Source organism: Lepidochelys kempii, chromosome 3, assembly GCF_965140265.1.
Source record: "Lepidochelys kempii isolate rLepKem1 chromosome 3, rLepKem1.hap2, whole genome shotgun sequence".
Classification (NCBI taxonomy): Eukaryota; Metazoa; Chordata; order Testudines; family Cheloniidae; genus Lepidochelys; species Lepidochelys kempii.
In genome coordinates this window covers 31,871,885-31,889,828 of record NC_133258.1, presented here as the reverse complement: position 1 = coordinate 31,889,828, position 17,944 = coordinate 31,871,885, and the positions used below count along the sequence as shown (strand labels likewise).

General features: G+C 41.0%; 1 protein-coding gene across 7 annotated transcripts in view; it reads right to left on the bottom strand.

The window, feature by feature from the left end:
• Positions 1-3,298: 3,298 nt before the first annotated feature.
• Positions 3,299-17,944, bottom strand: part of MBOAT2 (membrane bound glycerophospholipid O-acyltransferase 2) — a 217,642-nt gene continuing 202,996 nt past the window's right edge. For 5 of the 7 annotated variants that reach the window (XM_073336059.1, XM_073336061.1, XM_073336064.1 and 2 more), the window contains 2 exons: positions 7,170-7,321; positions 3,299-5,276 (listed from right to left, as the gene is read on the bottom strand). In XM_073336059.1, the coding sequence (XP_073192160.1) occupies positions 5,051-5,276; positions 7,170-7,321 (378 nt within the window). In that variant the 3' untranslated portion in view covers positions 3,299-5,050. Of the gene's footprint in view, positions 5,277-5,938; positions 6,134-7,169; positions 7,322-17,944 lie in introns of all 7 variants that reach the window. The other 2 variants (XR_012157926.1, XM_073336062.1) reach the window with 2 other exon arrangements.

The following is a 17,944-nucleotide window of genomic DNA, read 5'->3' as shown; positions in this document are numbered from 1 at the left end:
TGAGGCTAAACATGTACTTAAATGCTGTATTCAACTGGAATATTAATGCATGAGAACTATGGATGTAAAATATTTTCCATTAAATCTGAAAACTTCACATTTCATTGTGATTTTGTAAAATTGGTTAATTTTCAATAAAAAAGGCAACATTGCAATTTTTCATTTGAAAACACATCTATTTTTAGGAAAAACTTTGAAGTTTTCAAAGCTGATTTCACATAACCCCAATGAGAATTAGAAACATTAAACAGACCAGGGTAGTTACAAAGCAAAGTTTAACGAACATTGTAATTGTTGATGAGGAAATTACATTATACTTTTAAACTTCTTTATGTTTTAATCTAAGGCCAGGTTTTTAAAGTTAGATGTAGGCCCATATTCAGATACTTGCATGCACACATGGAGAAGAGGTAGCCATATGTGTGTGCTGATATACATTTTGCACACATGGGGTAAAATTTTGGTCCCAATAAAGTCAATGGGAGTTTTGCCATTGACTTCAAAGAGGCCAGGATTTCACCCATGATATCTTAGTACCTAGGTTTGTCTTTACTTAACAGTTGTACCACTATAACTATATCAGTATTATTAATATGGTATAATTCTCTCCCCAGTGTGGATGCACTTCAATTGATATAAAGGATTTTATACTGGTATGGCTTATTCGCCTAAGGGCAGAGGAATAAACTACTGTGTTATAAGCACTTTTATATAAACTAGCAGTATAATGGAGTCCACACTAGGTGTTACCATATATGTATTTTGGTAAAATAGCCACACTCTTAACCAAAATGCTTATACAAAATCTGTGTGTACACCAGGGCACATACAGTTATTTATATGCACCTCTCTTTGAACATCTTCTCTCTTAAGATGTTATTTGAAACAGACAAGACTATTTTTTAAAGAAAATATCTTTTCACATGTCCCTTTAAAAAAACTTTACCTGTGCAGAAATCTCGTATGATAAGTGTCCATTGAAGGAATGTCTATGGCTGAATAAAACAGGATTTATATACATTTTTAAAACTAACAGATCTTTCACTCTAGTGACAGTAGTAGGCACCACTCAAAGTATTCTTCTTTATATTTCTTTTCTTCAATGAATGCATAAGTGTAAAATATTAAAAATAATTAGTGAACAGTTACTATGAGGGATACTACATTTAAAAATGAGCATTAGCTCTTCATTAAGTGCCCAGAAGAACTGTCCTCAATATGCAACTGTCTACAAAGCACCATAACATTACAAACAAGGATGAGTTATATTTAGCCCTCATAAAAATGTTTAATTGGAATCCAATATAATCCTTCATCTAATGTGTATATGAGGTGGTAAATAAAATGAGACTGAATATTTAAAAGCAGGTGACTTTTGTATCTGATAAACTTCAAATTTCTTCTTAAATTAAAATATCACTAAAATAGTCATCTAAAATGATTACATAAGCCTTTAAAGTGAAATACTGTACTTAAATATTTCTTATCTGAATAATCTTTAAATAATTAAATTTACTGAAGGCTGCTCTTTAACTTAATTCACACACAGAATTTGGTGCAGTATTTTTAATTTGTTATAGCAAAGTAAATAAGAAAAAGCAGAGAAAGCAACAGTATAAAGCATGAAGGCTGAAGGCTGCCCTGAAATAAATATACACAACTCCCATTGCAATCAATAGGAGGTATTCTCATCTAAGAGCAGAATTTGGCCCTATATATTTTCATGTTCACAAATGAGCATAATACAAAGAGATAAAATTCTAAGGGTACTAATTCTACCCAAGACTAATGAGATTCATTATCTTTTGTTTCTTATGCAGCAGTGGTAACATTTGTGGAATTTCAAAATTCCAAATTGGAATCAAGAGTGATAAATATGACATTAAATGCAGAAGCAGACAGCTATATCCAATTCAAAGCTAGGAATCTTGCAGATAGTGCTCAACTGGTGCATGTACATAGTTGCTTAACTATCTATACTCCCTCATATCCAAGTATGAAATGATACTGTATCTATGCCAATTCCCCAGGAAGGTAAGGGCCAGCACAAATTGTATTTGCATCAGAAGCCTGCTTAATTCTGTGAGTGCTTTCTTCTACAGGATATTCACTCGTTACTGCAAATGCACAACTAATGGCAAATGTATTTTTAAATGTGACGATGTCTACTGGCGTGCATACCAAAAGAAAATACCAGATTACTAAGGGAGAAGGAGACATTTTGGTTTGAGGCTACCAAATAAAGACTGTATTGCATTGGCATCCTGGCAAATCTGTTTGCATATGTAGTGCTTATACATGTAGATATGTATATGAAGTGCCAGATTAGACTCTATGCCATTTGGGAGAGGGCCCAGGTTCTGAAGGAGAGGACCCAGCTCAATAACAACAGAAAGGGACAAACCAAAAGAAGCTGAGAAGTGTGTACAATGTTGACTAGTCTCCTGTTTAGTTTGATATCCTTTCAGAAAGAAAAAATGCAAGCGATGTTACAGATTTATGGGTAAGATCCATTTTGTGTGGAATAAGATAGATCAACCTGCCCTTAGCCATATACAATGTGAAAAGATAGATGTGTTTGGGAAAAACAAGGTATGATAACCATAGCCCAGTGGATGGAGTGGTCTGTTTGCATAACTATGGCAGGAGTTTACAAATCTGTTCATTTTCTTTTAAGGGTGATCATTTTCAATTACACGGACTGCCAGTATCCAAGCCATTTTTGAAGTGCAGAGTTAACTGCTCTCTCAGGGTATGTCTATACTGCAATACGACCCCTGGGTTAGCTCTGGCTGGCTCAGATCAGCTCACTCGGGCTTGCAGGTCTCAGGCTGCAGGACTATAAAATTGCAGTGCACATGTTCAGGCTTTGGCATCCTCACCCGTGAAGGGGTCTCAGAGCCCAGACTCCAGCCTGACTCCGAATGTCTACACTGCAATTTTATAGCCCACAGCCTGAGCCCCCTAAGTTGGAGTCACCTGACCCATGCCAGCCACGGGTCTTATATTGCAGTGTTGATATACCCTGAGACGCTGCAAGGGGGGAGGGTCTCAGAGCCTGCACTCCAGTCCAAACTCAAACACCCACACTGCTATTTTTAGCCCTGTAGCCTGAGCCCCAGGAGTCTGAGTCAGCTGATCTGGACTCAGACTCGGTGCCATGGGGTTTTTAACGTAGTGTAGACATATCCAGGGTATACTCAGTTCTGCCTAGCTGTGTGGATTGATAGATTTGTGCTAATATCCACATATAAGAGAAGCTTGTCTTCATTTTCCTTGGCATTTTGGGAAGAGTGCCAAAACCCAGATGCTGAACTTTCCAAAGAAGAAAAACATAATTCTGACCCAGCTCAAGAGTAGGTTCTGTGGAAACTGAGCTGAAGAAGCCTTCTGACATTTAGATGACGAGAAGACTATATTTTTTCTTGTTAGTGTCCCTAAAAGCTGAAAACTGCCTTTTTTGTACTCATTCACAATATTCAGTCAACTAATGTTGGAAGATGCACAACCAAGAAGTTTTTAGGATCCAAAATATAAATCAAGAAATTTATTACTCACCTCATTTGCCTGTTGTTTGATAATAAGTTTCATTACTGTTGCTCTGGCATTTTTTGTACAAGTTTCAAAGTTAAAACAACATGTGGATAAACAGAGTTTGCATTTACTAAAAATCATATGAAAATAATACAGAATATAAGCAAATAAAAACATAGCCCTTTAAACATATTTTTTCTCTAGCAGAGGCCATTACCACAATAAATGGTCTGTTACAGATATTATCACATTACTTCCTTGATATAATTTCAAAATGAAATATCAGTCTCACATTCCCAAACATTGCTTTCTCCCATAATCTTACCCAAAAGTGTAGTGTGAATTCTGCATCTGAAATCTTAATTAAAAAAAAAAAAAAAAAGCTTTTCTTAAAGCCCACAGGCATTTTGGGGTGAAGGGCCATGGATTATCAAGATAAAGCATACAGTGCCTGGCTGACATATGATTTCATCTTTTGTTTTCTATTAACTTGAGTTACAACCTCAAGGTAATCTTGTTATATTTATTTGATATGGTAAGCACCTTCAACTAACCGTTTTATGTCTGAGAAACTTCAGAAGGGCTTCTTAAAGATTAAAAAGTCACTATTTGTAAAATGTTTAAGTGCTAGAATAAGGAACTCCGGTAGCTGAGGGTAAGAAGCACTTTCACTGAAAGCCTGGTGGCTTGCACAGTGTCTTCATCTGTATTCTACTATGGCTGCCATTTTGTCTCTAGCTTCGAAGTCCACTTAGTGTTTTTAAAAACAACAAAATAAAATAAACCTAGAACAGAGCTATTAGCCCTGGCAAAAAAGGTGAATCTTTAGTTTTAAAAAAATCCTTTCAGAAGGGCTCTTTGTAATTAGACTCTCTTTATCAAACTAAGCTATAATTTGGCATTGGTAACGTTTACAGTTCCGCAACATACTGTAATAGTTTGAGATATAAGAAAACCCTCCAAATACTGAGATGTTTATTGCAATACCTTTTAAAAGATTCACAACCTTTCAACAGTTTCCCACTTCATAGTCCTGTCTTTTTTTAAAACAGCACCCAACATTATACAGTTTCCACATAATATTAAACATGAAATTACCACTTAGAAACAATATTTCAGTAGATAGAGGGTTTAAGGCAAGTCATTCATTTGGAAAAATTAATTTCCATGTGTTAATTTAGACTGACACAGCTGTTTTCCACCCCATCAGTGCCTTGGAATACACAACGTACATTCAGCAAAGGGGCACACATCTGACCCTATGGACATATGTTGTAAGTCCTGAGTGCCCATTGAAATAATGGTAATATTTTCATATAAGGCATGACCCACAGGGACATGGCATAGGAGGGGTTAATTTGCTTTGTTTCCAGTCTTACTATTGTATATGATATTCCCTAGGCAACAGCATTCTTTTCTTACTAAACACCTTTGCAAACAAATACAAACCCCTTTAAAAGGTGCTAAAAATGGGTTTTGAAAACATACAAAATATATTCATCATAGTATTTCCCAATCATTGCTTTAGTGCTGGATATCTGCAGGTTATTTCTCGTTTCTGATCGAAACTATTATTTGTTGTGGAATAACTGTTCTGTCCCAAAACATTTTCTTCTTCTTCTAGTTTTTTGGGCCATGAGGACTTGATGCTTTCCTGTTCTATACTTCCTTTTTGAGTTCTTTTCAATGGCAATATCAACAACACTAAGATGCAGGCAATGTGAAGACAGAAATACCAGGAGCTAAACAAAGAAGAAGAAGAAAAAAAATCATTAATCAGAACTTTGGCCACTATTATAGCTACTTTAAATACCTGACTGCCCTTACATAGGCAGTTTGCCGTATATATGATCTTTAGCAGCAAGGCATCAACATTTCCACTAGCATTCTTTCAAATATCTTTTATTGTACTGGAGAGTAGAGTGGGAATCAACAAGACGTGAACTCTCTCCCAGTATATTTACTGCTAGAATGTAAAATAGACAATTCTGGACTATAAACAGCTCCAAGGTAAAATGCTACATTTACCATAGCAAAATTTAATTTTTTGGTGACCCCCACTCTGCTATAAGCTGTAATGGACATAACCCAGCTTTGTAGTCACACATGCCATTGGGTATTTTGGAAGTATGATGTATTTTGATGTATTCCATACTCTGGCCTGTCTCCCAAGATCTGTGAGAGTAACAACAAAGAAAGTAACAGAATGTCATTAGCCATCACCTTCAGCCCCCAACTAAAACCTCTGCAGCGCATCATCATCAAGGATCTACAACCTATCCTGAAGGACGATCCCTCACTCTCGCAGATCTTGGGAGACAGGCTAGTCCTCGCTTACAGACAGCCCCCCAACCTGAAGCAAATACTTACCAGCAACCACACACCACACAACAAAAACACTAACCGAGGAACCTATCCTTGCAACAAAGCCCGATGCCAGCTCTGTCCACATATCTACTCAAGGGACACCATCATAGGACCTAATCACATCAGCCACATCATCAGGGGCTTGTTCACTTGCACATCTACCAATGTGATATATGCCATCATGTGCCAGCAATGCCCCTCTGCCATGTACATTGGCCAGACCAGACAGTCTCTACGCAAAAGAATAAATGGACACAAATCAGACGTCAAGAATTATAACATTCAAAAACCAGTCGGAGAATACTTCAACCTCCCTGGACATTCGATTACAGACCTAACAGTCACAATCCTTCAACAAAAAAACAGCAAAAACAGACTCCAACGAGAAACTGCAGAACTGGAATTAATTTGCAAACTGGACACCATTAAATTAGGCTTGAATAAAGACTGGGAGTGGATGAGTCATTACACAAACTAAAAACTATTTCCTCATGCTAATTTTTCCCCTACTGTTACTCACACCTTCTTGTCAACTGTTTGAAATGGGCCATCCTGATTATCACTACGAAAGTTTTTTTTCTCCTGCTGATAATAGCCCATCTTAATTGATGAGTCTCGTTAGGGTTGGTATGGCAACACCCATTTTTTCATATTCTCTGTATATGTATATCTTCCTACTGTATTTTCCACTGCATGCATATGATGAAGTGGGTTTTAGCCCATGAAAGCTTATGCTCAAATAAATTTGTTAGTCTCGAAGGTGCCACAAGTACTCCTCATTCTTTTCACACACTGTATAGCATGTTAAACATCTGTGTCACTTTAAAACTGCAAACAAATAATGCAAAGAAAAAGAATGGTTTTCCTGCTACATTTAAGAGCCTTCTGTGAAGCACTTTCTCTCTTTTGAGAAATATATGCCTATTTACCCTTTTATTGCTGGTTATTCATGAAAGTTACTTTAGGCAGTGGTCACTTATTGCTGTTGCTCTGTGCCTCTTGACCCATTTTCTAATCTCAGATGTGTGCTCTGAATGGCTCCTATTCCAGGAAATTCAATACTGCACTTGTGCTCTGTGTGCTTAAGAAACTAGGAAAATTGTTACTTATTTTGTTTGTCCAAACTGGATGACAATTCACTTAGCTGGCAAGGTAGTGATCCAAATACTAAATTTTTATCACCACTCAAAGGAGATCTCCTGCCAAAAGAATAATTTAACTTGCCTCTGAGTTCAGTGATTTTTAAAAAACCCATGAAGTGTACTTACCTGTAAAACATGAAAGAGGGTTTTACAGAGAGCAGCACAAATGGCACAACTGTGTAACTTATTGCTACTTGAGTTGCTATCCATGTGATGACATCGTAACATAATTTAACAGGAGGAGATTCAACAAAGTAGTGTCTAATGTTGTTTCTCATCTAAAAAAAACAGATAACAGTAAACAGTATTAGTAACTAAAACATTGTTATTGAGAGCTAGTTTTATTGTATTTTATTTGTTCCATTGCCATGAAAGCCCTGAGGCACTAAAGACTTGATCTTATCTCCAGTCTCTTTCCTCTTCTCACTTTGTCCTCAAGTACACCTGATGGGGAAAAGGTTTCACATACTTTATGCTGAGACAAGGAACCTGTTGGAAAGAAGATTCCAATGCCACTCTATATGTAAGTCAAAGGATTCATCCAAGAACACTGCAGCTGGTACATGTGCATCCAAACCATACCCAGCATCCACTGGCCTAGGGTACAGATAGCTTGCACACCCTGGCCTTCAGTTTACCATGCATTATCTGGCCTAAGAATTTAGTATTAGAATTTAGTATTTTCCAATATATCCAATCTAAATTGAGACTTCTTGTCTGATTGAAACAGCCTTGTTTTACAGTAAGTGACATCTAATTTTCTGTAAATATACATTTGTGAATAATATGAAAATAGAATACTTCAACAAAAGTCTCCTTACGGTAAGCCATTCCCATACACTCATTGACAGGATTACAGTCCAAAGCATTAAAAAGCATCCTGTTTGATCTAAATGTAAGAAATTTTAATTGTGTGTTTCAGAAGTCTCAATAATGTAGTAGTTAATATAACAAAATGCGTACATAACACATTCACACACAGCTCCTGTATGTTTCTTTGAGAACCTTGTGTAACCCAGGGACCTCTTGGTGCTAGGGTTGCCACTTTCTATTTGCCTTCTCCGAGGCCCCCCACCCTGCTTACTCCATTTACCACCCCCCCACCATTGCTCACTCTCCCCACCCTAACTCACTCGCTCATTTTCACTGGGCTGGGGCAGGGGGTTGAGATGTGGGAGGAGGTGAGGGCTCTGGCTAGGGGTGTGGGCTCCAGGGTGGGGCCAGAAATGAGGAGTCCATGGTGTGAGAGGGTGCTCTGGATTAGAGCCGAGGGGTTCAGAGTATGGGAGGGGCTCTGGGCTGGGGGTGCGGGTTCCAGGGTGGGGCCAGAAATGAGGGGTTCAGGGTGCGGGAGGGGGCTCCTGGCTGGGTCAGGAGGTTGGGGTGTGGGGTGGGGGGTGAGGGTTCTGGCTGGGTATGCAGGCTCCTGTGTGGGGCCAGGGTTGAAGAATTTGAGGTGCAGGAGGGGGTTCCGGGCTGGGGCAGGGGGTTGGGGTACAGGAGTGTGTGAGGGCTCCAACTTGGGGTGCAGGATCTGGGGTGGGGCTGGGCATGAGGGCTTTGGGGTGTAGGAGTGTGCTCTGGGCTGGGACCGAGGGGTTCAGAGGGCGGGAGGGGGATCAGGGCTGGGGAAATCATATTTGTGAGTGTGGCAGGGTGGACTAGGTCTGGAGGCGCCCTGTTGGAGACCTCGTGGCCCTGTATCACCCTGTCCCAGAACAAAGCAGCGAGAAGTCCTCCAAGCAGTCTAGAGTGGCTGCAGAAGAGAGGCTAATCGGAGGGGCTGCTGGAGCAACCAATAAGGGGCCAGAAAGGTCAGATAAAAGGCAAACAGCAGAGCAGAGCCTTCAGTGACTGTGTGGAGCTTGACAAGGGAGGAATGAGAGCCTGGCTGATTACACAAACAGTAGGACTATAGCTAGCTCAACAGACAGAACTGAGTGCAGCAAAGGCTGCCAAAGACCAGGTGTCTGGCTGGCTGGCTGGCTGGATAGAATAGCAGCAAAGCCGTCAAAAGGTCAGTGTGGGCAGGCTGAGCCTGGGGGACCGAGCATAAAACCTAGCCAGACAAGGGTTGGGCACTGCTGGTCTGGTAGCAGACTGAGCCCAGGGAGGGCTGCTGAAAAGGACACCAGTTGAGATGTGACCCGGTGTGCCTAGGGCAGCCCTCACTGGAAATGCCAAGGTCAGGGCAGGCTGCAAAAGGGAGAGCAGATACTCCCAAGACTGGTGGGTAACACTGAATTTAAAGTCACAAACTGTGCTTCTGATTTTCCCACACTGGTTATCAAGAAGCAAAAAAAGAAATCACACAGCGCCCTTATTGCATTCCAGTTCTCTGGCTCCCAATCAGCACCTAGGTGCAGTACAGTGAGAAGTTATTTAAAAAACTCTGCTCACATATACAAAATGTTCTTCTGACCCCAAAGGGTCGGCCACTTTGCCAGGTCAGCATAGGTTTGGATCTTACCCAAAATACCATGCTGCCAGCCAATCTTTTAGTGTCTAAAACTAAAGGTTTGTTGTTTAAAAAAAAAAAAGAGAGATGTTAAATGGTAAAGTAGTCACATACATACAAAGACTTCAAAGTCCATATTTCAGGTTCCTAGCAGTATTGGTGAGTTTGCTGGCTTGAAAGTCCCTCTGGAACACATCCACAGCTTGGATGGGTCATTCAGTCACTGTCAACCAGTCTTGACTTCTTGAAATTTTGTCCTTCATTGACTTTCATAGCTCTCACTCTCATAATTCTTCCACCTCTCCAATCAGTCCTTCAGGGTCCTGTTGGGTTCTCTTCCTTCTCCCCTCTCCTATTCTGAGGAGGCATCCCACAACTCTATCATTAATCCACAAGTCTGGCTCTATCAGTTTTATGCTACTAACTCACAAATCTACCTTTCTACAGATGAGCTGTCCTCCTCCTCCTAAGACAGCATATCGGTCTGCCTTTCTAATATTTCTCTATGGACGTCCAATTGTCATCTTAATTTGAACGTGGCCCAAACTGAGCTTTGCTCTTTCCTCTCAAGCCTTCCCCTTCTCCATCATTTTTCGCATCACCCACCTCCCAGTCACACAGGCTCTTAAACTTCTCTCTACACCATCCATTTAAACTCTGTGTAAACATTGCAGATTTTTCTACAGAATATCTAAGATCCAACCTTTCTTCTTTCCACACACCTTAACTCTCACCCAGGCTCTCATCCCTCACCTTGACTACGGGAACCTCCTCCCTAAGAGCACCCCAGTGCTCGGGAGGCAAGAGGCTCACTGGTATCAGACAGTGAGTTTCAGCTGGCCTGACCAGGTTAGTGTATCCAAGTTCACTTATGTCATAATCTGTATCTAATAGGTGTTGTGTAAGGTGTAACTGGAAAACCAATAAATTAATGATCATTACTATTGCATTGTGTGTATATGGTAAATCCCCAAAGGACTGTACAAATGTGAAGGAAATATGGTACTAAATGTGTCTGAACCAGATAAGTCTGGGGAGTGGGTAAATAAGTTTTTCCAGACAAAGAAAAGACCAGTGCCTCCATCCAGGTGCAATCACAGACAATTGGCAATCAGAGTCATTCACTGGTACATCAGAGGCTGCAAGGACAAGTCAATTTGCATTGTAGAAAGCACTAGCAGTGAAAAAGAAACATGGAAACTTCTCCATCATATTCCCTGGCACCTTTCCCTACAGCAGGGGCACTTGAACTTTGAGAAGGATACATTTTAAAAATTCATTGGACTATAAAAGAGAGGGGCAAAGAACTCCTAGTGACTGTTCACCTCAGAAGACAAAGGAACTGAGCACTTAGGACTTTGTGGAACATCCTGAGTAAGGGGGTGGTCAGCCATCTTGCTGGAAGGAAGTGTGGTAAGAATCTTAACAAAACTATGGTCTTGGTTCAAGGTAAGTCTTAGTCATTGGAACGTGTTTTTCACTTTTATTTGTTGGTAGCTATTTCTGACCTTAACCATCATAATTTCTCTTTACAGGAGCAATGTACCTTATTACTCCTCTGAGTGTTCCAGGCGAGGGCTGGACATTTCAGGGCAGATAATTTTGTGGAAATTCAGGACTGGGTGTGTGCTGGACTAGTAATAACCAAGGGTACTGGAGACCAGAGTGTGGCTGTAGTGTAACAAACAGTCTTCTGGAGTCAGAGTTGCTGAACAGGGCTGCTCAACACACACACAATTAGAGCGCATGCTTTTATGCTGACTGGGAGCATCCAGACAGGGAGCTACAGCAGCAGAGCATTTTAAGGCACTGAGGGTTATAAGACAAGCCATGACACAACCTCTCACTGGTCTGGGTTGAACCTCAAATCGTGGCATTCCCCCCCCCTTACTCTGACAAATGCCATCTTGCCCTTCTCAAGCCCATTCAAAACTCTGCTGCCAAGATCACATTCCTGGATTCTTGTTGTGACTAAGCCATCCTGGCTTACTTTCACTGTCTTCCTGTTCTCCACAGCAAACACACACCAACTACTCAAAAAAACCCACAACAAACTTTAAAGCCCTTCATTGTTTAACTCTGCAATTCTAATAAAGAATGGAGCCACTGATTTACATCTCAGCTGTGCCAACAATCCCAGCCCCCATCACTTAGTCCAGTTTCCTCTCAAGAACTTTTGTGTTTCTTCCAATGTGGCTCCTTCAGCATGACAGGAGGAGCTCCTTTTAAAATACCATAAGGTAACTATGCTGTTATCCTTCACATCCTTCCTCAAGACTCATCACCTCAGACATGATGTCAATTAAACACTTGACAACTACAGTTGGTGTCCTGAAACTACTACTTTGGATGGGCTAGCACCAGCAGGAGAGTGAATTTGTGTGGGGGGGTGGAGGGTGAGAAAACCTGGATTTGTGCTGGAAATGGCCCACCTGTTGATCACTTTAGATAAGCTATTACCAGCAGGACAGTGGGGTGGGAGGAGGTATTGTTTCATGATTTCTGTGTGTATATAAAGTCTGCTGCAGTTTCCACGGTAAACATCTGATGAAGTGAGCTGTAGCTCACGAAAGCTCATGCTCAAATAAATTGGTTAGTCTCTAAGGTGCCACAAGTACTCCTTTTCTTTATACCAAACAATGTCACTGTTGCTTTGTCCTCCCCATGCTCTCTGTTGTATGTTCTTTGTTTCTCTGTTGTATGCACTTGCTGTGTTTTGTTATTGCTTAGATTGTAAACTCTCTGCAGCAAGAATGTGTTTTTTTTTCCTTTTCCCTCTTTCATTATGGATGGATAGTGAGTGCCTAGCTAGCACACAGTGGAGGCTTGATCTCTGGGGCCCCTATGGATCACTAGAAAACAAATGAGTACTGTGGATGATATTTAAAACAGTCTGGAAAAAAGTATGTGATTTTTAGTAAAACAAAATTCTAGTACCATAAGTCAGATATAAAGTACCCATTAGATCACATAGTCCAGAACCTGCCCAAGCACAATTGTCTTGTACATACATCTTGTGCTTTGAACAGCATAGTTTTACATTTTTCTACGGATTAGGCTTCCACCACTTCCTTTGGAAGATAATTATTCCAGTTTCTCCTTCCCAACATTTGTAGGTGATTACTTCCTCCTTTAGCAGTTTAGCCAAATTAAAGAAATTTAGTTCTTTCAATCTTTCCTCATAAATTAATCCTGCCAGCCTAGTACAGTTTATATAAATCACACACTGCTTCCAGTGGAAGCATATGAATAATTATAAACATACCAATAAGCTACTGCAATCTTTTACGTGTGTATGCAAGTATTTTGGACAATTTTTTGTGGATGCTATTTGTTGATTACCTACTTAAGTACTCTGCAAACGAATGTATAACATACTAGATTTGTTGCCTGACCCTTTTTGAGGTTATTGATGTTTGGATTGATGGCCAATTGATCTATGACAAAGTTCTTACCCAAGAATCAGGCTACAGAGAAGTAACACTACAGAGTTCAATATCTTGTGGAGAGTCTCGAGGTGGATGACAAGGACACCCACACTGAGGGCAAAGTAAAACCTTAGATATCTTTATTGAAATAATGAACAAAGACAGAAAGGACCCAAGTCTCATAAAAAGGTAGAAATAATACAATATTGGGGTTATCTGTGGTAGCATTCTTTGCATAAGCTCTTTAGAATTGCATACTCAAACCCTTCCTTGAGGACTTGGTGGTAAGAGACAAAGGGATCAGCCCTGACTCTGGTATGCCATAGTGTCTGATGGTCCAAGTTCCTCAATGAACTGAAGGATCAAATAATGGAAAGTAGACAGGGATGGAAGAAGCTAGAAAAGAACAAGCTCCAGACCACACGGTTGCTGCCCTGTTATAAGGCTTGAACATCGTCTGCTCACGCTCAGTCTTCCATACCTAAATTTAGCCTTTTCACCCACATAATATTGAGGTGTACTTACTCTGTAGGTTAACATATTGATATGTGTAACTGCTATCTTAGCTCATTATCATACACATCATCCCTTGCTTAAGCAGATTTGTGGTTATTACTTCCATGTTCTTTATGGTAGCATCTACTGGTACATTGTAACTCCTACAATTGAGCAAGCTCTCCTAACTTCCCAAAAGGTAAAGGTAACCTGTGATGGGGCGTCTGCCCCACACTGGTGGAGAAAGAGTTAAAAGCAGCCCTGAGGAGGCTGTGCAGCAGACAGCCAATCAGAGAGGGGCTGCAATGAGCAGCCAATTAGGGCAGAGCAGGCCCATATATAAAGAGAGCTGTAGGGCAGAGGGGGCAGTTCCCTCTTGGAAGCCCAGGGAGAAAGGACTGGGTCCCTGAAGGGCTAAGGGAACCACCAGCACCCTAGACAGAGCAATGTTGGGGTGGGTCAGGGGAGCAAGAGGGAGCTCCAACCTGACTGGCTGAAAGACTAAAGCCCAGATAGGGCTATGGGGAAGTGGCTTCTTGCATTACAACTGAATATAATGAAAGCAGCTAAATATAATAAAGGCAAGTCAGGGAATAATAGGCAAGCTTGCCCTACAGGCTACAGATTGTAATAGCCACTGTTAAATATTTAAACACTGTATTAATTCATAGTATAAATTTATCACATTTAAAGAAATATGCAATAAGTACTATGAAAAAAATTAGTCATATTAAAAACTTCGTGATTCCAAGACCTTGTCAGCACTGGATGACTCTCATAAGTTTACTCAGGGCCACAAGGTTAAGCTGACAGCAATGGGGACTGATTCAGGAGGTTTCTAGTTCAACACATAGGTGGAAGGATATATTTGGGTTCTCATTTTTTGGGCTAAAAGTAGAAGTTTGTAGGGCCAGAAATTGCACAGCATGTTGAAAGAGTGGAAGATGGAGCATTTTTGAAGTCTTGAGCCATAGCTATGGGAAAGGGCAGAAAAATTATTTCTTCCTGTAATGTCCACAAAGTCACAGTTAACAAAACTAATCAGGCTGCTCACCACTTAGAACAATCTGGCTGCCTCATATTAGCCCAGACCTGTAGAAGAGCTCTGTGTAAACTGGAAAGCTGAAGCTGGTCCAATAAAAGATATTACCTCACCCACCTTATCTCTCTAATTGGGAAAGACTTTTACGTATTTTAGGAGATTTTTCTACCTATTTGGGGATAAATTCTATCAGTATTTGGACAGTATTGTCCGGAAAATGGTTGACTTGTGGCTGGATGAAACAATCACTGGATGACCCATCACTCTCACAGATCTTGGGAGACAGGCCAGTCCTTGCTTACAGACAGCCCCCCAACCTGAAGCAAATGCTCACCAGCCACCACACAACAGAACCACTAACCCAGGAACCTATCCTTGCAACAAAGCCCCTTGCCAACTGTGTCCACATATCTATTCAGGGGACACCATCATAGGGCCTAATCACATCAGCACACTATCAGAGGCTCGTTCACCTGCACATCTACCAATGTGATATATGCCATCATGTGCCAGCAATGTCCCTCTGCCATGTACATTGGTCAAACTGGACAGTCTCTATGTAAAAGAATAAATGGACACAAATCAGATGTCAAGAATTATAACATTCAAAAACCAGTCGGAGAACACTTCAATCTCTTTGGTCACTCGATTACAGACCTAAAAGTGGCAATACTTCAACAAAAAAACTTCAAAAACAGACTCCAACGAGAGACTGCTGAATTGGAATTAATTTGCAAACTGCATACAATTAACTTAGGCTTGAATAAAGACTGGGAGTGGATGTGTCATTATACAAAGTAAAACTATTTCCCCTGGTACTGTTCTTGTAAAGTGCTGGAAATGGCCCACCTTGATTATCATTACAAACGGTCCATCCCCCCCCGCTGGTAATAGCTCACCTTTCTTGATCACTCTTGTTACAGTCTGTATGGTAACACCCATTGTTTCATGTTCTCTGTGTATGTAAAATCTCCCCACTATATTTTCCACTGTATGCATTCAATGAAGTGAGCTGTAGCTCATGAAAGCTTATGATCTAATAAATTTGTTAGTCTCTAAGGTGCCACAAGTACTCCTTTTCTCCATATGGTTGAGTATTGACTGTTTTTACCTACTGAGGATCAGTGACCTACAATAACCAATATGCAGTCATGCCCCTCATGGTTATTAAACACAAGCAGAGTGGAAGGGTTAGGATTATTATTGACAAATACTATTAACACTTTCTTACGGAAGGGCAAAAGGCCCGCTTCCCTCTAATAAATAGTTGTTTGTCCTTTGTCTTCACTTAGATCATTTTGCCAGTTACCGACCTGTACCGTCAGATTTTGTATGTTTGTGTTTTTTTGGAGGGGTGGTGGTGATAAAGCAGTTCTTCTATCATCCGCAGCCTTCTTACAGACCCCTTTCAAACAGGCTTTGAATCTAGGTACAGTCAGTTTTTGTGCTGATTTCTTAAGAGACTGTCTGCCCTGTGAAGGACAAGATCAAGTGTCCATGCAGATTCTGGTATTGTTATGAAAGGCTGCTGATGGAGGAGCATAATTATGCGTTCCTGACTCAGTGAATCTTGGAAGTAACTGACAGAGTCATGCTTGAGAAGCTCTGCGATCCAGGTACCGTTGGTGGAATGAAGGTGGGATTGAAAACAATGTCATATCTGATTTTTTATTAAGGCATGGCTAGATGGTGGAGTGTCTTAAAGAAGAAGATAAGTTTGTGCTTTGTACAAGGGTTACAATCTAGAAGACTCCTTTTGGACTTCTGACTAATCTTGAATTCTCAGACAGCAGCAGTTGTCAAGAGTTCTTTCAATTCCAGTTGAGTCTGTCTAGGAGGTCGTGGTCTTTGCTTACTGGTGTCCATGCCAGAATTATCCATGCCTTTGTGATTTTTTTTGTATTCAACTTGGGAGCTAACCTTAAAAACTACTCAGAAATTTTTGCTAGAGCTGGCTTGCTTAGTGGTGCTTCTTGAGTACAACAAATTACACCTACACTAGCTACCAACTTGTTTCTGGCTGAGACTCAAGGCATTATCTATAAATTCCTACACTGCTTAGTGACCTGGTTTTCCCTAGGATCACCTCTGTCTTTATGCTCCATCTAAAGAGCTGAGATCAATGAGGATCCTTCTGTTATACATACTAGATTTGACCTCTTAGGCTAAGCTCTCTCACTGGAGTATCCTCCACGGAAAGCCACATCCTCCACTGGTCCAACATAGCCTGTTTATTTTGTACTTTCAAGGTACGAGACAAGGACTATCTACTTACTCAGGCTTTTGCTTGAGGAATGACCTGATTAAGTGGAGTTTTCTGTGGTTAGGGACAAGTTCTTTTGGGGTCAAAATTATTTGTGTGTGTGTGTGGTTTTTTCGTTTTGTTTTTTGTTTTTTATTTTATTGTTCAATGTGGGCCTGATAGAACAGCCATAAAAATAAATGGAGCAGAGTTTTACAAATCAAAAATTTGATTCAATTGTCAAATGTTAATCACTCTGCCATTTTACAGTGTTTTTTAAAAAAAATAATTTTGAAAGTGCTAGGCAGAAGCAAAAATTTAACTTTTTAGAAAGGTAGCCTTATGCAGGTATGAAGTGGCCTTATTTGCTTCCCTGTCATATCTCAAAAAACAGCTGCAACAAAACATGCTCTTGTGAATTTGTAAATTACTTTACAGCCTGAGATCTTGAGTGTCATTTTAAGCTAAGGTTAAATATTCATATTTCAGTTACAATTCCCATAAAAAAGTGTGTGGTTATAAACTGTACCTGCAGCATACTATTATGGAAATTATAACACATACTAAGATCTAAATGCACAAACAGAGAGAAAAAGCACACAAAGTATATTTTAAATGATCTTTCTTTCATTGGCCAAAGAGCTGCTTCTTAATGACAGAGACATCCCTTGAGGGGGGGACGGAGGGAGGGGTGCATGGCACAGGCGCCGGCTTTTTCCTTTGCCCGGGGGTGGTCATCTCCTGCTCAGCCCCAGGCCTCACACCCACTCTACTCCTTCCCCCAAGCCCCCACCTCCGCCTTGCCTCTTCCCACCTAGTTCCGCCCCCTCCCCCAAGGCCCCACCCTGCCTCTTTCCATCCTGCCTTTTCCCACCCAGTTCCGCCCCCTCCCCCGAACGCACCCCATCCCCTCTCTTCCCCTTCCTGCTCAGTGCCTCTTGCATGCCTTGAAACAGCTGATCACGGCTGCTGGGAGGGAGGGGGAGGAGTTGATCAGTGGGGTCGCCGGCAGGTGGGAGGTGCTGGGGGAGGGAGGAGGGAAGCTAGCTGCCATTAGATGCTAAGCACCTGCTAATTTTTTCCTGTGTTTGCTCCAGCCCTGGAGCACCCATGGAGTTGGCGCCAGTGGCAGAGAGCATGAGAGAGCTCATTACAGCTGAGTTGGCCCAGCTGCAGGGTCAGTTACAGTCCCTTAAGGACCTCACAAGAGTGGAAGATCAGTGTACTTTCATTCCA